Source organism: Telmatherina bonti (assembly GCF_933228915.1).
Source record: "Telmatherina bonti genome assembly, chromosome: 7".
In the NCBI taxonomy this organism is placed as follows: domain Eukaryota; kingdom Metazoa; phylum Chordata; class Actinopteri; order Atheriniformes; family Telmatherinidae; genus Telmatherina; species Telmatherina bonti.
The window spans coordinates 13,684,373-13,707,347 of NC_136625.1; the positions used below are offsets into that span (position 1 = coordinate 13,684,373).

At 38.5% G+C, this 22,975-nt stretch overlaps 1 protein-coding gene across 2 annotated transcripts in view; it reads left to right on the plus strand.

Moving 5' to 3' along the window:
* Positions 1-22,975, plus strand: part of gnal2 (guanine nucleotide binding protein (G protein), alpha activating activity polypeptide, olfactory type 2) — a gene marked incomplete at its 5' end in the record, with an annotated part of 46,333 nt that overhangs the window by 19,101 nt on the left and 4,257 nt on the right. For both annotated transcript variants that reach the window (XM_079244425.1, XM_079244426.1), the window contains 3 exons: positions 1,426-1,523; positions 21,722-21,776; positions 21,874-21,947. In XM_079244425.1, coding sequence (XP_079100551.1) covers positions 1,426-1,523; positions 21,722-21,776; positions 21,874-21,947 — 227 coding nt within the window. The remainder of the gene's footprint in view (positions 1-1,425; positions 1,524-21,721; positions 21,777-21,873; positions 21,948-22,975) is intronic.

Sequence of the window (22,975 nt, forward strand, 5' to 3'; positions counted from 1 at the left end):
GACTTTCTGACTTGTGGTGTTATCTGCAAATCATACCTGTTGAGCAAGATATTCTGCTACCTCCTCTGCTCATACTGGTCATGGTGCTTGAGCAAATAATTCTGAGGACGTTGCCATCAACATCAGAAGAAATGGGTTGGCTCTGGTTGAAGTGTAAATTTGCAGAAGATACTGGGACTGTGGGGCAGCTGATCCTTTCCTCTTAAAAATGTCTGCAGGAAATGGACTCTAAAGAAATATGCATTTTGTTGGATTGTTCAGGCCTTTCAGGGAAAAGATGCACTGTGGCATTAAGTGTCGTATTTTTTAAATGCAACAGCATGACAGACAAACTGTGTAGGCATCTCTATGCTCTCCTGCTATTCTGATTGTGGAAAAAAGGGTGGAATACAGATTGTTGGTCAGTCGTCATTGAATTCACTCAGTTAATAAAATTCCTGTTTTTGGTGCCCTGAAATGGTCATCCCAGTCAGCGATACACGGCGACAGGAAAAGGTGTCAATCATATCTATGTCTTAGTTGTGCAGCATTGTGTGGCATGAGCCCACAACGTCCTCTGACTTCCAGCTGGAGTCAGATGGATCACTTCTGAGGATGAATATTCATTGTTTGAATAAAACAAAAATGAATTTATTGCTGAAGCAAATAGCAATAGGCCGATATAATCATATAATTTACATTTTAATTGGGATGAACTGATATCACTGTTTACATAATATAATACAGCATTTACTGAGATGTATTTTTGCAATAAAAATAAAAGTTGAAAACCAGTTATGGTGAAAGTGTGAAAAAAAAAAAAAAGAAAAAAGAAAGAAAGAAATAACTGCAGTTCTTGAATTGCGAAGGTGTGTGTGTGTGTGTGTGTGTTTGGTTATTTTGAAGTACCCTGTTGTCATTTCCAGGTGATTTACTGAAGGTATGTGCATGGTGGGTGATCATGTGTGATGGCACTGCATCCTGAGGGAGCACTTGTACATTTAGACACTTCAGATTGATCTACTTATCAGTCCAGCTTCCTCCAGGATCAAATATAGTCTTGCAATTATTGACATGTATGTGCTTCATACATTGTAGTTACAAGTATTTGTTAGTTTTTCCAGAGCTGTAGCAGGTTACTATACATCGCCAAATGAAAGATTGGTTCTGAAACTATTCTAAAGGAAAAACTAAAGACATGTTTTGCCTGCTTTGACTGGACTTCCTTTCTGGTTGCTCTTCTTCCTCCAACTTAGCAAGTTATCTCTGTTGGGTAGCAAACTACCACAAATGCACTTTATGCTGGTCTTTTGTTCTTTTTTAAATGAGTTTTTGTCGGCTTTAGTGGTGGTGAAAGGAAACTTATTTGTAAATTGTCCCCATTATATATTTAACTGGTTTCAGAGTGTGCCGTTTGTTTCCTAATGCTATTTTCTTTTTCCTCAGGAGTTCTTTGATCACGCAAAGAAGCTGTGGGACGATGAAGGAGTGAAAGCATGCTTTGAGAGGTCCAATGAATACCAGCTCATCGACTGCGCACAATAGTGAGTTAAAACTTTATATTATATCAAGCTTTAATGAACACATGTGAATGAACATGGGTGTTTGTGCAGCTCTAAGACCCGGAGAATACTGTTTTTTTTTTTTTTTTTAACTTTTGCACCTTGTAAGCTATAGTGTTCCCCTTGCTTTGCTTGTGCGCTTCATGTCCTGTTTGAGGTGAAAGCTATGCGGTGTGTGCTGGTGTCAGGTCATATATGAATATGGCTGAGATATGTTTACTCTGGGTGTGGCAAGTCAAGCAACAATTGTAGTTGTCCTGTGGAAAATTATACATATATCTCCTCACGTCAGCATATTTGACATGTCTCCATGGCGATATGCAAAGCCTGATCTGACCTGCATTAAAATGTCAACGTCTCACTCATCGTATTGATGTAACTTTAGTCTTTAAAAACTGTTATGATGTAATGATGCTTTACTTAAAGCCAGTTTTTCCTTTTTGCTGTCAGGTTTGCTTTACAAAACCCATGCGGGTCATGATTTCAATTTCACTATCATTTGTGCTCATGTTTTCTGAATACATTTGTACTTTAGATAGTGTAGTTGGGAAATGCTGATAACTGCAATGTGGCAAGGTGCAGACTGACGGTGCTTTGCGTGAAAAGCTCCTGCTCCACCTTGGACACAGTTGAGGGCCCCTCTATTGCCTGAAAAAGGAAGTTTGGATATGCAAAGTGACCCACTGATTACACTTCTCTCCTTCTGCTTCCCCTCTTGATTCACATGTAAATATGACAGCATGTACATGGTGCATTTTCAGGGGGGAGGAACAACTGGAAGTTGTCCCTTCCTGTCCCAAAGGTTGGCTCCCTTTATCTCTGCAGGTTCGGTCAAAGGCGCGCTTTATCAGTAACTCTTGATATCGGCTGGTTGCTAACCATTTTGTGAGCCTGTTTTTATGGATGGAGCATTGAAATGTTTTAGTGATTGTGTAGAACTCTTTTTCGCAATAGTTTACATTTTCTAAACCTAAATTTGACATATAGTCGAGTTTTGCCTTGTTGCAGTGTCTGTAAATTTTGTATGGGAGCTTTGTATGGGAGCTGTAAGCAGCTCCCATACAAAGGAGGGAGATAGTCAGGTGATGGTTGGAAAGTCACATGAATCTGTAAGGTGGAGCTGATACAATCCATGGCCTGTGTTTGTCTTTTCTGCTCAGTCAGTCAGTTAGTCTTTGTGCGCAAGATGTAAAAAGCTTGTTGGTTTTATTTTGGACACTATCCCAGTATCACAATGACATCATGTAGTATTGTGGTATCGTAAATATTTCAGACCTTCATTGTTAAACATCTGTAAGTGCAGCAGTTCTCTGAATGTTGAAATCTGGAAGAGTATTCTATATTGTGACTAAAATCACTATTATCAGTGCTCCAGCTAGCTGCTGGAGCACTGATAACGCAGCTGTCCTGTGACATGAGTAAACATTAACACAGTAAAATGAACACAATGAAAGGCACGCAGGATTTAAATCGAGTCATAGCAGTCCAAAATACGAGTTTCGCTGTTTTTTGCAGAGGTTTTGAACTTTGTTGATCTGCTTCGTCTGTGAATCCTTCATCTACTTTTTGAAATCCAAAGTGCTGCCAAATGGCTGTTGCTTCAATATCATTATATTTTCTTCCTCATTTGATTTCTTTTCTCTCCTTCCCTTCTTGCTGTCTTCCTATCACTGCCTCTGACTGTTACATCACAGCTCCTGATTGGTTAACGGCTGGTGGGATGTGCTGTTTGGCACAAAGGCATTTAATTTATTCTTTCTTAATTATAACATAGTACTGTTTAACATTTATAATGTTTTTTCATGTACTTAGATGGCATTTTAAGTATTTTTATTATCAGTTGTTGTGCTTTATTCATACCCCATTGTTTTCTGAGTTCATTTCGATGTAAATGGGACATAATACTATAGATTTACCAGACAATAACACACAACAATAACTATTAAAAAGCATCAGTTTGTTATTAGTTAGAAATGCTTTTTGTGGGAGGAGAAACTGTTTAGACTGAAGTCTGGAAATTGTCAGCGTGCATGGCCTCTCACTTACTTCCTCTCTTAGTTTTAACCTGTGAATGAACTCTGTAGATAGACGGCATTCACAGATACTATGTCCTACCTGGTAGCAGACACATCTGTGTGTAAATGACAACACACATGCGCATGAACATGTATTGTTGTTATGACCGCTCACCTACTCTTACTGGAAACACTGGTAGACAACTTCAGCAGCCAACTGGGTTAAAAGGAAAGGAGCAAGGTTCATCACAATGGACAACGGGTGTATTTTTGACCGCGTGGACCTGTCATAGTGTATACTCTTACTTGTAAGCACTTGCTACCTTTAGACTCCTATACTCCTAGACTGAGCTCAGGGAGGTTTAATTTCTCCTTCTACTTTAGCTTTCTTAACAGGCCTTCCCTTTTTTGTGTTGAATGTTAACTTATTTGTGTTCATGAAACAAGATCTGTATTAGATCACGAACGTGCCTGCATTCAGTCATCGAGAGTAAATTAAAGAGGAAGTTGGCCTACATGTTGTGGTGTGTAGGAGGAACAGAGGAGCTTTGCATATTAACAATCAAAGATACGCTGTCATATCATCTCAAAACACTATAAATCTTCCTGGACACAAAATTTCTTACAAGTGTGTCACATTAAGATTTTGTGAAGGCAGATGATGTACCTCTGCCTTTTTCATCTGGATTGTCCTTCACAGACCTTGTTCCACTGCAGATATTTATTCCAGCAGGCTTAACGCTGGCTGGCCCATTGGATACAGACACAGGAAATAAGCACGAGCTGATGGCGAGAGCTTGTTATGCAAAAGAGCGTGCCCATATCGATGCTTTTGGAATCCTGTCACCCATTGATCTGCCCTCTGCATTGCACAGTTATACGTTTTAAGAGCACAGATATGTGTCTGCCAGTTGATTGATTATGAGCTATTTTCAGCTGTGGTAGGCCAGTTCCATTGCAATGCTTTGGATCTGTCAACAGCAAAATCAAATGCTTTTTCACACGCAAAGTTGAACTCCAGGCCTGGTCCTAGGAAGTTCCCACATGTGAATGTGCCTATGAAGTGATGGCTGGAATACCAGGCTGCAACAATAGGTAGAGGGATAGAGGACAGCTTCCCCTGATGGCCATGGTGCTGGGGTCAGGGACTTGGTGAAGAAATGGTGATGTGAAACAGCTGTGCGACACAGTCGCAATGAAGAGATAGAGTTGATAACAGGCCGTGCTGAAGCTTGACTTAGGTGCCTTAATCTTATTTTTGAAATCCTATTTTCCAGATTATGAGCTATGCATCGCAGCCTTCCTCTGGCCACTTTGTGTGAAACGACCATGTATTGTTACACAGCAAGCTTTTTCTGTTCAGTGTAGTTCACAAATTTTTGTGATAATTTCTATTAGATAGATATGGAATACCTGGGAATGCTGTCATATAAATAAATAGGACAAGATGCTAAATATGGTCATAAAACTCTTAAATAAATAAATAAAACTTTTAAATAAATTCAAGCTTTTCAGTGATAACTTGAGCAACTAGAAGAGCACTTGGAGAGCACAGACCTCCGCCAAGCAGCTCATTTCCACCCATATTCGGGAAAAAATCCTTTTTAAATATTCCTGTGTTCACAATTCCTTCCAGATCACTCACAAAAGTTAATGGAACCTAAGTTACACCCAGACCCACTTTTGGAGAAATAAATTTCACAAAAATCTGCCCAGTAAATGCTAATACATAGATAACAGGCAAAAACATAACCTCCTTGGCAGAGGCAATTAATAATTCATTTAAGTTACCTTGTATATTTTCAATGTTCTTGGATTTAACAGTTTCAGTTTCATTGAGCTTGTTGAATTAAAACCCATCATCAATGAAAATGTAAAAAGTTGAAATGATCCACTTTATAATGAGATTAATACAAGTTTTTGTTCCTTAATCTTTCAACCATTCCATTAAATGATCCATCAATACATATGTTATAACTTCACCTGGACATCAATTACCAGGAACCTGAACTTTGTAGTTTTTAGTCTCATGGAGGTTTAAAGTAAAATCCAGTCATTTAAAAAATTATCATAATTTGTGTAACATGATCTACCAATTTTATTTTCACTTTTTGAATCCCTATATGGTGAAAGTTGTTGTAAAGTATGGTACAGCCAAAACGAACAATCGGATTATCAGATAACAAGATGATTATTTCCTGTATATTGGTAGCTGATACACTGAGTCTTTCTAATACCACAAGATTGTAAATAAAATGGTTATCTGTTGATTAAAATCTGAAAAAAGGCATCTATTCATTTTCTGTTTTCAATCACTCTAAAACCACAACTTTATTCAAACAATTTTAAATGTATGAGAAGTTAAATTTTTTGCAGTGTGAATGTTCTGCTTACGTAATATTAATTTTAGTTTTAGATAAAATAAAATTTATTAGGCATAATGAAAACTGTAGATTTATTTTTGAGCTTCTCACTGATTGAGTCTGTCATGACCTTTTGGTCACTGGTAGAAAATTGTTCATATTTACATCACATGGTCAGAATTTTATGAGTGTTTAGATACACATTAATACAACTGTGGACTTTCCAGACGTTGAGTTACTCTACAAACGCAGGTCTCGGCCCGTTTCAAGTGGACCAAATGCAGGAAGCGAACTGCCCAAAAAAAGTCACTTACTGCATTTGGCGTAGTGTTGCATTGTGGGTAAATACACAGCGATTGCGTTAAGAGTCCTCTGCTTTGTCTGTTGTTCACAGTGTCGTCATTGTTGCTGTGCATTTCTGCAGTATACTTAAATAAGACAAAATAAAAAACCCGAAACAGCAATAGTTTTGTGCTCTATGTTTAACTCACAACGGAGTTTTCTTCTCACGCGGGTCTTATCCTCTCTTTTGTTAAATACGAGTGCAACGCCACCTTTAGTGGGAATGGGGATATATTGTTGTAAAGGTTTGGCGTGTTTGACCAAAGTGCAGCATGAACGCGATCTCGGTCTGAATGCATACACCCCCCTACAACTGAGCCGAGTCCCCAATCAGACCGAGTCTACCAGACTATCCTGATGTGAATGCACCCTTAGTAACATTTACCATTTTATTACAATCATCTGATGTCTCCAGCCTCTCTCATCAAGAAAAATAAAGGCTCCACAGAGAAACACCTGCTCAGGTAAACCAGGAGAAACCTGAGAATGTGCCCACATGCCCTTCAGACCTTAACCCAATTTAGAATCTGCAGGTTGTGTTGGATCTACTCCAGTCTATGAAGGCCCCACACAGCAAACCAGATATTGGCCTGAAGAAAATCCTGACAGATACCTGTGGACATCGTCAACAGTGTCCATACCTCAAAGAAATTCTTTTGATGCTTGCCGTGAACCTACCCAGCATTAACCAGGTGGTGCTAACACAATGGCTGTGGGGAGGAGAACAAAAGATGAATAAAATATCTTACTGTCAGGTATAAATGTGAGGAGTTTTAGTTTTTGGATGTGGTGTTGTGAAGATCGGACAGGCTTCCAGATCTTCCAATGAGTCCTGGAGATGGAGCTGTACTGTGGAGAAATGCATGCATCTAAGGTTGGGTCTGGTTCTTGGCCTAGGCTGCGGCTGGATTTGGGCTGGGGTTTAGTGCTGGTCACGGGACCCTGTCACCAGCCTGGGGGCCACTGACACAGTCATCTGGGGCATTAAAGTGCTAAGAATGGTCTGCATTGTCAACCATTCCCGGCCCCTGAAGGGCCTACAGAAACAGAGGGGCTACGCTTCACAAACAGTGGCTCTCCTCAATAAGAAGCCTCTTCTCTTCACGGAAGAGCCCGAGAGAGTGATATTTTTACATCGGCTACATGTCACTGCTGCTTTTTTATGTCACTAATAAGTAGCTTCAATACTTTGTGTTTTAGCTGATTTGATCTGCACCATATAATACCAAAGGATGAGTGTGACTGTAACTGTCTCTGACCTCCCAAGTGTTTCTTACATGTTTAAGCTGATCTGTTTCTATTTAAAAATATCTTTTCCTGATGACTTATTCTGAAGAGATGAGGAAAAGTGTTTTTATGAGGCTGTTTATCAGTTAAAACAGTTTAAAACTTTCATGAATGAATTGTTTTCTACAGTTCTGGTTTCTTATTCACAAATTTTTATTACTGCTGTTATGGCATTGATGACTGCAGTTTTTCCTCAAAGGAAGGTAGACTTGACTAGATAAAGTAAAAAAAACAAAAAAACAAAAGGGAGTAAGGAAGAAAACTGTTTAAGTCGCAAAACTGATTATTTTATGTGACTTGTTGATCAAGTGCAAAAAATTCTGAGCCTAAGAGAAGAGTCTTAAATGGCTGAAATTGAATAAGTTGCTTCAACCATTCTGCAAAAGCCAAACTTTACATGCATGCAGAGCAAAGTCGCAACAAAAGTACAATTTGTACTATGCTGATACTTTTCAGTCGGTGTTTTATGCAAACTAAAAACAACCTATTTTTTTTCATGTATTCTGCCTCTTTGCTTTTAACCTCGTAGTAACAATATAAATAAATTATGTTAACACATATATTCACTACAGCATTATAGAAACCATAATTATAACTACTACTACAATAATAATAAAAACTAGATACTTTATGAAATGGATCATAAAAGGCTTTAATCCAGATTAACAAAAACCTTTGTGTCACTTGTTATAATCAGATGACCCTGCTGTCAGCTGACTGAGGAATAATCAAAGGGGGCACTATGGAAGTGTGTGAATTTATCTGTGTGCAGTTATGTGTTTTGTGTGCATGATTTCTGGGTAAAAGGGAGGAGTGGTTTTGAGCTGAACTGTAGAATGATCTACTGGAGGCTCAGTGGGATTCAATCTACACAAACTGCTGTCCTTAAGGTTGTTAGAGCCCCCTCTGGGACTTAGTCTCTCTCTCACACTGCCCATCTTGGTCTTCTTCTCTCTCTATCTGTTTCGTCCTCTCTTGAGGCCAGAAAGTGATAGAGAAGATGTAGTGGAGCACATAAGAACACATACCAAGTCTTTTCCAAAAAGTGAATGCGTGTATGTGTATGTGTGTGTATGTATGTGATACGTGCATGTGTGTCAAATGTTCTTTGCCAGGGTGTCACTTAACATCTTCGGTTTGTCTAAGAGTAAGTGTTCCTGTAACTGTTAATTGTTTTTGCTGTCCATTAGGAGGGGATTTAAATAATTTGTCGGGTCTGAAAATCTTTTCAGCCTGGAGGGGAAACCGGTTAAGAAAGCCTAAAGCTGCCCGGCATTGCATGCTACATGTCACAAGATTAGCTACACTGCCAGTGTGTTTTTATTTTGTTTCTAGAGACCAGAGGCTCCGACAGCCTCCGTTTAGTTTCATCAATAGCCATGTTTCCATACAGTTGTCAATTTGTAGCAAACCCTGTCAAGAAATGAGAATTTGGTACATTTTGGAAATAAATAGGTAAATAGACAGTTATTTGAGAGTGATTGGGGCAACTTTGTGAGCCTGACACAAAGCTTTTGCATGAACTACTGTGATTGGCTTTGAAGCAGTAAAACACTGAAGAGTTGCTCGTGGACTGCGAGGTCAGTGGTTTTAGGGACGGTTGTTCATAAGAAGGAGGAAACCTTACAGCTAAACTGTAACTCTGTCACAGTGTTCTGTATAACTGGAGTGATGGACTAGATGCACAGACTTCAGGTAGCGATCACTAACAGTTGCATTAGAGAAGCTGAGCTCCAACGTCCAGTCCCATTTTAAATGGGGAGGAAACTAGTTGAGTCCGGCATGAAAGATCCATGCGGCCACATATTCTTTCTTACTCTGAGAGAAATTATTCCATCTAGAGGAAGGTTCTACTGTTACTGTATGAATAACTAATCCTGTTCTTTTGCATTTAAATATCACTTCAGCATTTAATTTCCTCTTTCCTCCTCATTTCACTGTCAGTGTAAAGACAACACATCACTCACCGGGATCAGATTCTGTGCTTTGAAACCTGAAAACAAAGTGAGTGATACTGTAGGAAAATTTCTTTTTCTTTTGTTACTGAAAAAGATAACTGTGAATTTTATTTTTGTATCATTCAGGAAATGATGTGTTTGCAGTCTCAATTATTTTCCTCTTACATTTTATGTGTGCACAATGCAGTGTTACTGTAAAAGCAATATGCAGCCCTATGACAGAATAGTGAAAACTCCAGACAAAGAAGTTAAAAAAAAAAAAAAAAAAGCAGCATCTTGATCATTGATCAAGAGAAGATAGCAATTAAGTTTTCTTTAAAATTCCCATTGAGGGATATTGTATATATTCTTTGACAGATAACATGGTATAGAAACTAATCAGTTGAGTTGGTTAAAAATGTTTGCTATGACAGGTCTTATTGCAAAGTATATGTAAAACTTATATGTTCACCAGCTCAATACCCCCCCCAAAAAAACTCCTGAAAAAAATAAAACAGCAACACCCCCCCCCCTCCCTAAAAAGAAAAACAAAAAAAAAAAACCCGCTGTTTCCATCAAACTTTTCCCTAGAGGTTTTTCAGAGTTTCCGGGATTTGATAAGGAAATCAAGATTTTAAAATTGTATCATGCTTGGGTTGTTTGCATGTAAATTGTTAGTGTAGCCCATTTTGTGTTCACTATGTACAGTGATACTGATAAAATGAGAATTTTTTGTTCCACTTAAAGAAGGGTGGCTATAAATAGATGTTTATTTTTGGGTTAAAATGTGCATCCATTTTAAAGGACAGACAAAGAGTGAGGCCGGTGAATGGCGGATATCTGTGAGGCTGTTACTATGTGCCGACAACTTGCACACATATACCTTTGTTTTTCCACAGACACACACATGCTCAACCTCCTGTTGTCCAGGAGTGTATAAGCACAGTCTGCTGGAGGACAGCAGTGGCGCTGCAGGTCCCCTGCTCAGAGATTGTGGAATGGTTGGCCATAGACCCCCTCCTCCTTTCCCTCCTTCCTCTATTACTCTCCTCTCTCTCTCTCTCTCTCTCTCTCTCCCTCTCTGTCTCTCTGTTCACTGAGACACCCCCTCCTCTCTCCCCCCTCTGTCGCTCCCGTCTCTCCCCCACCTCCCACCCCCCTTAGAGCTTATGTAAACTAGCTGTGGAGCCAGGGCAAGCTGAGGCTATTTTTAGCAGCAGCACTGCAGAGCAGAAACTGGCTAGGGTCACGTGTGCACAGCCGAATCAAAGGGAGTATCCCGGCAATGCGCTGTAAACAAAGGGAAGGTCAGTAGCAGAAGGTGAGACACAAAACGCCTCTGTGTTGTTTTTGTGTGTTTGACTGTGTGAGGGGACTGTATGCTGCCTGACCATACCCTCTCTTTTCTTAATGACCCGACATAAAACAAATCACTGAGTGTGTATGAATGCACCCATATGCTTTCTGCTCACTCTGTCTCCCCCTACCCTACTCACACACACATGTCATCAGGGGATGCAAAAGTACAAACTATCTTTACTCAAGTGGAAGTACATTTAAAAAAAAAACAAAACACGCAAATGAAATGAAACTTTAAAAAAAACAATGACACCAGAAGTTTCAATGCAAATTTAATTCTTAAACATAATAATTTTTTAGAATATCAAACTTTTGTGACAGAAAATTGAGTAAAAAATGAAAATTGTGGACAAGTTAAAAAAGATTCTCTTAAACAATGAAACGCATGAGAGTTAACTTTCTGCTCTAAATCTGTGCTGTCTTCAGCATTCAATCCTTCATTGTTTTCCACGTTGAGTTACTGATTAGTCAGGTCACAGGCATTACACACGAGTCTTCATGTTGTCTCGCTTTGTTACATCTGTTTCCAGATGACTGTACCAAGGTAGTTTCATTTTAAAATCACTGTCCTCATCCATGCAGGTTGAAATCGTCATAAAGTTGGAATGCGGCACAGTAAAGCAGAATATTTGATCAAAAAATATCTTTCATTTTTATTCAGTATGTTTAAAATTGAAACAACAATCACCCCTTTGTTAATCAAGGAGTAGAAAGACAGATATTTGAGTTAAAAGTCATCAAGTGCAGCTTTCTGAAAATTGTAATTGAGTACACTAACACAGTATTTGTACTTTGTTACTTCCAGCCCATGCAGCATAACTGTTTCAAGACAGATGTGGGAAGCTGAATTGATCAAAGTGGAGTTTAACACGAAGGAGATATTTTGCTATTTAAGCATTTTTTTTCATTTCCACTGTCACCATGTGCATGCTCAGGGATTGGATCGAAGTTAAGATTTTATGGAATCTATTGGTCTTTCTTGACTATTTATGAGGGGTGGGAAAATTGAATAAAAAAAATCAAAGATCAGGATCTCCACTATACTTTTTTTTTTTTTCATTTTTACTGTTTTTATTGATCTTTTTACTTGTCTTCTTGGGCATTATAGCAGCAGAATGATGATGTGGCTGCTATGTTGTTTTTTCCCAATTGAAATCAAGAAAAATGATGAGCAAAAAAAAGTTTTGTACATTTTATTTTTGTTTTTAATCTACAAAAATCAGCAAAAGAATTGTGAGAATTTCAATTTAAATCAAATCGACACCTAAAATTGGACTCGAATCGAATCAGGACAAAAGCATATCGTCGCAGCCCTACTATTTATTATCAACTGGCTCAAATTGATGTGTCTGTAAAGGGGCCTGAGTTGACATTGTTGTAAAGTGGCGCTATACAAATAAAGCTGAATTGAACTGAATAAATCATGACAGGGGCTTCAAGCTCTAAACTCTCTCCCTGTTTCTGCTGAGACAATTGCTGAGCAACAACAGATTGAAAGTTTATCCTAGAGCTCATAAACCATGTGTGTTTAGTGTCATCTTTAGCATGTTTTTGGTAGAAAGGGGGAATTCAAATCCTCAGAGCCTGTTCAAAATCTGGCCTTGTTGTGTTGCTTGTAGTTCTGCCTCGCAGTGGAGCTACAGGGTGGTGGTCTCCAGCCACACCCAGGTAAAAGGTTTCCCTCCACCTTGGCCACTACTCAAACAAGCTTCAACTTTCACCTCCTGTGAAATGTGGTCATAAAGAGACATAAAGCTATATATAGAAACCTTCCTATATTTTTCCGTGTGGTTTGTTGACAGTTCGAGCTGTAGGTTGTTTCATCTGGCTAGGCCAAACAAAGTAGCTCAGAGGCTAACTTAAGTAAACATTTAGCTGCTGCTTTCGCACTTTTGTTTTGCTGCTTTATTGATGCATTAATTCCTTTAAAAAAAAAAGAAAAAAAAAAAAGAATTTAATCTGCTTACTTTTACCAAAAAGAAATGTCTTCCATTTCAGAGATGAGAGATTTTGTTTTTTCATTACAAGATTATTGTAACTGACTCAGGACTTTAAAGGAGTATTTCCTCAGAAATGTAATTATTCGTATTGATGCCATTTACAGATTAAACTGATTAAACCAAGGTTTACAGGGTGTGTGTATGTTAATAGTGGACCAATAGGTTTAGTTGAAGAGTTAGCTTTTTTGGTTTGATTTTGTAGACTAAATATCTTTCAGATTTTGGGATGTGAGGCAGAATTAGTTCATTGTTTGTATCACCTCATTAAATATTGAGATTTCTTGACTGACTTTTAATCAATTTCAGTGTAGTTTTAGTAAGACCTCAGAACACAAGATGCTTTGAGTTTCAGATTTAACATTTGCTTTGTTGTTTACAATAAAATCGGATATATAAATGTATATTATTTGCAAAGTAAATTATTGTATTTTTTCCACAAGCTACTGCAATAATCTGGCATAGCTCTTAATGTGGTCACACACTGTTCTTACCTGTTCATTGGCAAAGTAGTGATATTGTACACTCATTACTCTGTACATATATGAGGCCAATCACCCAAACATCAAATCAACCCTCTTCAGTTACCTGGATCTACTTGTATCATAGATAAAATGACAAAAAAGTTATTTTCTTCTGTCTGTTATTTGGTTTTTGAGCATTTGCTTTTGTTAAGCGGGATGTAAAGGCTTGAACATTGCTGCTACAGTTTGAGGTGTAAAAATGCATCAATTTATGTTTCGATATGTTGATCATATTGTCAGTGAGCCAATGACAACCCAAAATGCAAACATAGAACAAAAATGTAAAAATAATTATCAAACGTGCTTTTAATTAGAAAATGGCTGTATTTTCAGTTCCCCTGGCACGTCGGTATCTATTATTAGTCTTCATTTAGATACCTGATATCAAGAATAAAAATGTTAAATGATATTCTGTAGTTGCTTTTTGGGATTTTGATATATAATTTCATATCAATTATTCATTCATTCATTCATAATCCTAACTGCTTAGTCCAAGGAAGCGTCGCGGAGAAGCTGGAGCCTAACCCAGCAGTCTTTGGGCGAAAGGCAGGGTACACCCTGGACAGCTCTCCAGTCCATCGCAGGGCGACACAGAGACAAACAACCACTCACTCCTATGGGCAATTTAGAGCAGCCAATTAACCTAACATATATGTCTTTGGACGGTGGGAGGAAGCTGGAGTACACGGAGAGAACCCACTCATACATGTGGAGAACATGCAAACTCCACACAGCAAGGCCACTGTCCAAGCCTGACCCCAGCTGAGAATCGAACCAGCGACCTTCTTGCTGTGAGGCCACAGTGCAGCCCCTTCATATCAGTTAGTAGATCCTAAATAAAATCCAGTTGAGCTCCTGACCAAATTTCAGATATTTACAAATATCAAATCGTTTTCTAATAAATCATTATAACACTGTATTGTGATCAAGCTGGCGATTTACACACACTCACAGTATCGTTACAGTTGCTTGCCTCTGTAACCCTGCCTGTTTCCAGCGAGTCCCGTTCAAATCTTTGCACAAAACTGGTATCGTCCTCCTCACTTTTCCCCAGTATTTGACTTTTTACATGAGCAAACCTGTTTTTTTCTATAACTCATCACAACTCAAAGTGTGTCCGTCAGGTTGCGACAGTATTCAATAACTCCTTACATGCCATCTAGTACACATGACTTTCCCTCTTTTTAGGAAGCTGTGATTTATATTTAGCTATGTGCTTGGGACTGTGGCCTTCTGATATAATCTGTCCGTGTAGGCCTAATTTTGCTTTGCCCTCCCACTAAACATACATACACATAGTGACAGTGACACACATACAGCACAGATAGCCAGCACAGATCCCGGTCCTGCTTTGTGTTGATGTATGGGAGAGTCAGGGAATGGAATGATACAAGTGCAGCCTGGCTTAGGAAGAGAGGAGGGGATAGAGAAAGAAAGAAAGAGAGAGAGAGAGAGAGAGGAGTGGTATGGACTGACTGGGGTTGCCATGGGAACCCAGCTGCTAAAACCAGGCAGGGTCAGTGTGGAAGAGAAGCTGTGTGTAGCAGGAGCAGAGGAATGCCACCTGGAGGCCAGATTGAGAACTACACAAACAGGCCTGAACGGTTCTGGTTCTGCCTGCCTTTGAGTTGATGGCTTCATGTTTAACATATGAACGATAAGAAGTGAAAATATGGATTAACTTGTAGTTTAAACTGATCATTTCCTGGGTGCATGTGTTTGCCATATATCCAGGTGGTCCATCATGTACAGTTAGTACAGGCTTATGCAATCTGCACTGATACTGTAGACATCCCTGTCTGATATTAGCCATTGGTTATTGACTTTTGATCTGGGAAAAGAGGAAAAGCTCATTCTGATTGGGTTACCAGTTAACTTCCAAGCGGAATAACCAATTTGACATCGAGGCTGCTGCTGTTTACAGGCAAAAGAATTTAAACCCATCCGATGCTGTTGATTAGACTATTTTTACTTTGTCTTCTATTTTTGGAACAATTCATTTGCTGACATAGTGCATCAATAATGGGCTTTGGTATTATTTAGAGGAGCCCATTAGTCAATTTCAACTGCATTCAGAAGCTCCATATGGGGCATAGTTTAGACCTGAAAGAGTTGACATGTTCTACTGTGGCTCAAATTTGGAGACTGAGTCTGTTTTAAACAGAGGCAATGTAATGGACCACATAGACACTGAGCAGAGACAAAAGGGCATTACAACGTATTTTACTTTTTTATATACAACACCTTTCAAAACCACGACCTGATGCGGCCCTGGAAGGCAATTTGGGGACCTTGAGATAAAGCAGGCACTTTTGTTTACACAAGATTTGGTTTGACTTTCAGGAGTGTCTCCGTTCTTGCTCCTATATTTAGGAAGTACCCACTGAGCTGTTGATGGATTTGTCTAGTTTCAGATCCATCTCCCAAACTGCCCACTGTTCCTGTTTGGATGGATAACTTGAACCCCAGGCTCAGATCTTTCCACCAGGTGACTAGGATCCTGCACAGCTCCACCTTCACATAGCTGCGTTGCACGTGGTTCTGTGTATCGTAACATTCACTACGTTTGACAGTTTCCTGTTATGTAATGAGATGGTCTGTGTTGCTGCTTTTATTGTACTCTTGGTGCCTACTGTTGGTAAAATCTAATGGAAATTTCAATGGCTACATTCACACTACTAGTCACATTGGTCAACTCTGATTTCCTGAGGTTTGACGGTTCACTATCATAACAATTCATGTTAACATTATGACCCACTAAAACGTCATATTGGCAGATTACATACCTTCATTCACATGTAATTTGTTAAATTGTCTGTCTCTATTTTGGGCCTGGGATGAAGAGGCAGCTTGTTGAGGGTGTACCCCACCTCTCACCTGATAACGTCTGTCATAGACTCCACCCTCCTTATGATCCTTATTTAAATTAAGCAAGCTGAAAGCTAGATGGCTACAGAGAAAGTAGATGGCTACCTTTTATCATTTATGGGGTTATTCCTAGCCGTGGGATTACAACAATATCACTCGGTCAACATGAAATCATATATGAGAGTCCTTAATCATGCCAAGTTTCAGATATAAATGTTTGGATCTGTATTCACATTATAGGGTGATACAAACTGGATTAACAAAACAGTAAAATCAGATACAGGTCACATTAATGAAAGAAATCAGATTTGAGTAACTACAGCCAGCAATGTGAATATATCCTAAGTCTTACACATAGAAACACTGCTGATTTGACATATATTTCAATTTATTTATGCACCTCATTTTTTCCTGATGCTGATGAGCGAAGCTCAGTTTGAGACAACTCTACCTGCTAAGATACAGCCTAATTATTCATTCAGACTTCAGAAATTCCTGCTGCTTCTGTTACTTTTCATTGTAAATTCAATATTTTGGGATTTTGTTCTGATGGATAAATGTGGACATAGATCAGTTTGGGTGCTGTGAAAATATATTTCCTGTCATTTGATTTCCAAATAGTCAACAGATGTGGAATAAAATAATCTGAAAGTTGATCAGCAGTGGAAATAGTTGTTGGTTGCATCCATTAACCTGTGATGTAGAATATCTAAACTTTTTAAATGTTTTGGTAATTTTTGCTGTGCCTCTAGTATTTATTCTTCCTTTTCCCAATCCAGAGAGATTTTTTCTCTTTTTTTTTTTTTTTTTTTTTTTTTTACAGATATGGCACCACTTTGTTGTAATTCACTGTTAGTTTTAAAATGAATAATAATTAAATGGACTTTTTCCAGCTTGGGTGCTGCTGCTGAGTTTTAAAACACTGTCACCAGTCAGTTGGATACTAAAGTGGAAGTCCATTATGCTGGCCTGAGCGGCTCAAAATATGGAAACTATTGATCCGATTCTGTGCACTGCTAATTAAAGATGGTCCGCTATTTGTAAAAAGTCAACCCAATTATCAAATGAGCACCAGGCTGGGTGCTGTTTGTTGGTGGGAAGGTTTGCCGTTTGTTTGAGGAGAATTTTTTGTCTGCTGCTTTATCCAAGTGTTACTGCAACTTTTTACTGTCTTTTGACTGTCTTGAAGTGGCTGTTTTTTGCTAATGCTGTTTTGATGATCTCTTTTGCTCGTCTTTGTCCCGTTACCTGCTTTGTTTGTAAGTGTATTTCTTAAACTCTGTGGCTCTTTAAAAGCAACAGACCAACTAGAGAAATTATAGTCTCCAATAAAATGTCCCTTAGCTTCAGTATGCAGTGTTTTAATATCGTCCGCCATCATCTTCCCTCTGCCCCCTTTTCTGCTCATTGGGCAGCAACATGTGACCTGCACCACGTGGGGGCTGAGGCCCGAGGCCCCCAGCATCAAGTCCTTCTACATATTGGTGTGTGTGTGTGGGTGACGTTGAAGCTGTGCATGTCTGTGTGTGTATTCATGCTTGTGTCTGTGTTTTATGGAAAGATGAGGCAAACAACACAGAAAGACCAGGCCAAGTCAAGTGATACTGTCCATAACAAAGCCTATACATAGCAACACAGACTGGCCCGCAGGACCGGTACAGTGTGTTTAGGCTAAATACAGAGCTAACCCAGCCCAGAGAAGAGAGCTACGGTGAGGGGGACAGACAGTAGTAATTTCTTCTACATTCAGCCTGCCAGTCCAGAACAAGCTGTCATGGAACTTTAAGAGGCCTCTTTAGGAGAGGGGCTGGTGTGTGAGGACAAAGATAAATGAGACATTGCAGCTCATTTAATTTGGTTTCATGGTGGAAGCAGTCAAACTTAAAACACACATGAATATTGAAGCATTCTTTGCCATGCACGTACGCTACACATACTGAAAACACATAGAAAAATGGTGGCCTGGTATCCCTCAAACCACAAGTTTGACAAAATAACCACATCACTCAAAGATCACTGATGCCAACAGAGAAGGGTTCTGGGAGGAAACCGAGGGAAAACAACACAAACCACACATTTCCCTGGACGTTAAATGCAGCTCATCTATTTGTAGCTCTTAGCCAGAATGATTATAGTTAAGCGCTTTTTTTTTTTTTTTTTTTTTAAATGATAAGGCATTATCAGGACAGCTACACGGTAATCAGTGTTATCTTTTTGTGCTTTTTTTTTTCCTGGATCCAGCACCCTGGTTTTTTTCTTTCATTTATTCTTGTCTTGTATGGAGACTATATTTGGATCTCCAACACTCTACCGATAGTACTTCTGTCACATGGCAGTCACAAAGCGCTCAGTAATTATAACCTAGCTAAGTTTCTGCAAGGAACATTGACTAAAAATACTCCCACATTGGTGCAGTGATGGGGCAAAAGCTGGAGTTTGTGTTTTTGTGACGGAATATTTATTTGTGTCTGCTTGTGGGAGATCTGTGTGTGAATGTATGTGTGTATGTGCGTACGAGACAAGCACAGCTTCACATTGTGTCTTGTAAAATACGGTGCAATGGGTTTGTTTTGTGTAAAGAGCAACACTAATTGGTGAAGGGATGGACTTATTTTTACTATTTGATGAATGGAGTTCATATTGTTTGACTTCAAAGTCACAACACAAGTCACCACTGCAAACTGGATCATCTTAAATATGTTTTTTTCCTCTTTTTGAACATGATCTTTTTTATTTACTTATTTTATATTGTATAGTCATGATATTTTTCATTGCATAGCTCTTATTGAATTTTATTTGTCAGTATTCAACATTTACTAATTACTTTGTCACACATAAATGCAAAAAATATTGATACAAATCTTTTTTCCCCCTATTTTTTTACTTAAATGCACTGATTATAGAGTAAAGAGTTAATCAATCAGTTGAGTAACCATTGAGGAAGTAGAATTCTTTAGAAGTTTTTTTTAATGAATGAAAAATGTTGAAAATCTGCATTTTACTAGGTTTAGTCATATTTTTCTCCATATCTATTTCGTACTTTTTAGACCATTGCAAACTGTCCATAAACTTAATTGCTCTGTATAGTCAGCAGAAATACTTATCTGTCTTTATAAAATGCAGTGGTCCTCACTCTAGGTATTAGGAAGTTAAATAAATCACTGGTGAGAATCAGAGGAGAAAAGTTTAATTTTTCCCTCTAATAGATACAGCATAATTTTTCACTATGTGTCTCAGATTACTGAAGTTATTCTTACTTATCCAAAAATGCTAAAACACATGTCCTAGTAAAGAGGAGAATATATATATATATATATATATATATATATATATATATATATATATATATATATATATATATATATATATATATATATATATATATAAATAAGCTTCCATCACATTGATAAACTCCTTAGGTGCAGAAGTTTTGCAGAGAAGTTGATATTCAGGCTGAATGTGGGTCTAAAAAGTCCGCTCAGTTTTGCATTGTAGCCAAAAAGTAACAACAGTCCAAAGGTCAGGTTGTAAGTTAAAGACAGAAAAGTATTGTGAGAATTTTACACACAGGATTAGACCAGTAATCAGTGTGGTTAATAAGTACATAGTGTTGTGTATAGTAAAATAATAAATAAACCATTTTTAGAAGTACTTCACACTGTTCACGCTGCTAATGTGGGACGAGCAAGTTATAATAACTTTAAATGATAAATAGTAATCAGTAATTGATCTAGTACATGCAAGTTGAAGGAGATGGTATTTATTCTTGAATCTTCTACATGTCACCTTCCTTTCCTCTTTGCTCTTCGATACAGTGGATCTCATGAAATTAGTGTGAGAAAGTTGAGTCCTCTTTTAGAAATAGCGTTACTTCTCCTTTCATGTGGACTGTGTAAGGCAGAAATAGTGTGATGAAAACATTGTCAGAGCACATGAGCAGCGTGGCTGTTATTTAATGGTTTATATAATGCAGCATTCATTCTCAGTTATTTAATCCTAGTTGGGTGTGTTAGTGTGCTACTTTTAGGACTGAAGTGAAAATGAAGTGACAAGTTGTACCCGACAGAAACCCTAACCGTGTACGCCGATCTCCTGTGCATCAGGTTTCCTGTATGCTGCAGCTTTGTTGTCTGTCTGGTGACATCCTGAAACTGCAGATGGTTTGGTTAGAAAATCAACCGTGGTGAGAGGATGACCCTGTTTAGTCCATGTATGTGTCATAATTTCCAGAAACACCTGCCTGTCTCTTTTCATCTGCCGGAAAAACTTGCCTGCTGTAGTTTGTGTTCTGAGAATATTGCAGAGTAACATATAGCACTCCAGTTGCTATTTTTATGGATTGATATGCTCATTTATTCTTTTGTCCTGTCTGGTTCAAGTCATAAAATAAAATGGCATCTAAAACATCCAAAATACAAAGAATAGCCCTCAATCATGACAAAGACTCTCATAATTTCTAGCTTTTATGAATGCTGCCACTCTTAAATCTCCCTCACTGGTTTATTTTCACAATAATTGCCTATTTACTTTGAATTAATAGATAATTTTGTGTTATTTAGACTACCTTGCAAGAGTTAATAAGAGTGATATGTTCCTACCTAAGACTTTTGTGCTGCAGAATTAGTTAATTTCCAACCATGATCTGTTACTTCATTACTCAGTCAGTTACAATAACAGACAGATTAATTTTGTAAAGTAAACTGAAATATATTAAAATTGATGTGTGATGAATCATAATGTACCACCTTAAAATACTTGTATACCCATTTGTCCTGTTTCCAACATTTGCAGCTGTACTGATCAGCCTTTATTTGTAGATATTTAAGCCAGAATGTATCATAGCCCTTGGAGTGGCCTTGTTGAACTCTTTTCTTGGAGTTATCCAGATCATCCAGAGGCCTGTGTGACCGTGTGTCCCCAGCCTTGGTGTCCCAAGCCTGCCCGCTGTGCTGCAGAGAGGCCCAGCTGCTGCCATTGCTGCTGCTGCTGATTCCACTGCTGCACATGCTCTCTCTGTAGTGAAGAGATGGCAACAGCAAGCTGTCTAACCTCCACAATAACCGCCTTATGTAATCACTCTGGCTAGAGACAGACCAAAATAGCCCAGACTGAGCATGCCTGCCCTCTTGTGGCATGCAGCTGTCTTAACGCTGGCCTTCCAGGTCTCCTCATGGACTCAGACATGGGGATCAAACTGGTGATAATAGCTGCACTTCATGGGTGGGCTTACGTAAATGTACATTTTAGTTTTTGCATTGGTTTTGCATGAAAGTGACTAAATTTTGTGAGATACGCTGTGGGTTGCCATGAGTAATTTGGTTTTGCGTATTGCTGAATATTCATGCAGGCAGTTTTTCCTTGTCTCCTTGTGTAGCGCAATTCTTCTTTTAGTTTGTTTTTCTTCTATGTATTTGGATTTTTCCACAGCCTAATCAAATGTTTGGATCTAGTAGAAAAATCTAAACCTGTCCTGTCTCTCTCGTCACAGTTTCCTGGACAGAATCGACTCTGTAAGACAGAGCGACTACACACCAACAGACCAGGTCCGTTCTTCTGCTTATCTGCTCAATGCTCATTTTCATTTATTTATTTATTTCTATGTTTCTGAATGGGTTATTTTATTGTCTCCCTGATGTGCAGGACCTGCTACGCTGCCGAGTGTTAACTTCAGGGATTTTCGAGACGAGGTTCCAAGTAGACAAAGTGAACTTTCAGTAAGTATCTTTTTCCAGTAAGTACATAAACATACTAAATGTTTCTTAGCAATTTACTGGTTCATTGATTGACTTATCATTTTGGTCTTCTTATGCCATGCCAATGGTGGCAAACACTTTAAATAAAACTTTCAAGCGACTATTTTAAAAATAGACCAAAAAAAAAAAAAAAAAAGCCAGAAATAACAAAGCATCACTGCCACATTGAAATCAATGCAATCAATGCACTTCCAGCTCATTCTATCACTTCTATGAATGAATTATTCATGTCCCACATAAAGAAACATTGTTCTTTAACATTCACTATTACGTTCTCTGTTATGCAGCAACTTTTCCAAACTTTTGTCACCCACTTCTGAAAAGGAGCCTCTCGAGGCATTTTCCAGTAATTTTCTTTTTTTTAACATTTGACTGTGCCCCCCTTTTGCATCACTGTTAGGATAAATCAGACCGGAATGCCCTCTTGGGCGTTCCTGCTATATTTACCTTGGCCTCGTGTTAAAAGCCTGAAATGTCATAAGTTTGTTCCTTCTAACGGAAGAGTTTTCTCCAACAAAACACTGAGCCAAAACCTGCTTGACAGCTGGAACTGGGGGGTGAAAAGCACGTCATCGAGGTGACTTTTAATATAAAAGCAATCCAGTGTGATTTCTGAGCCAGATGACAGTTATTTACCAATGGCTGCAGTTATAAGAGCAGCTGATAAAAGTTAGAGTAAACGCTTTGATGACATGATGCATTTCCGCTGTCGCAGACACAACAGTCCCATTCAACTATCTGAAACAGGCCTTTGTGTCACATTATATCATCCTGAATGATTGAAAAAAATATGCGGGTCAAGATTTCCCTCTGGGTGTTTCATTGTTCAGTTGTCATGACTTCCAAATATCTAGCCAGGGTCATGCGAGCCACCATCCTTATAATTGATTTTGTTTGTTATTTCATTAATCATTTATTGATTGTTCACGTGTCTGTATTTTGTCTGTTTATGTCAAATTAATCTTTTTGAAAGCAGATCTGAGATCAGA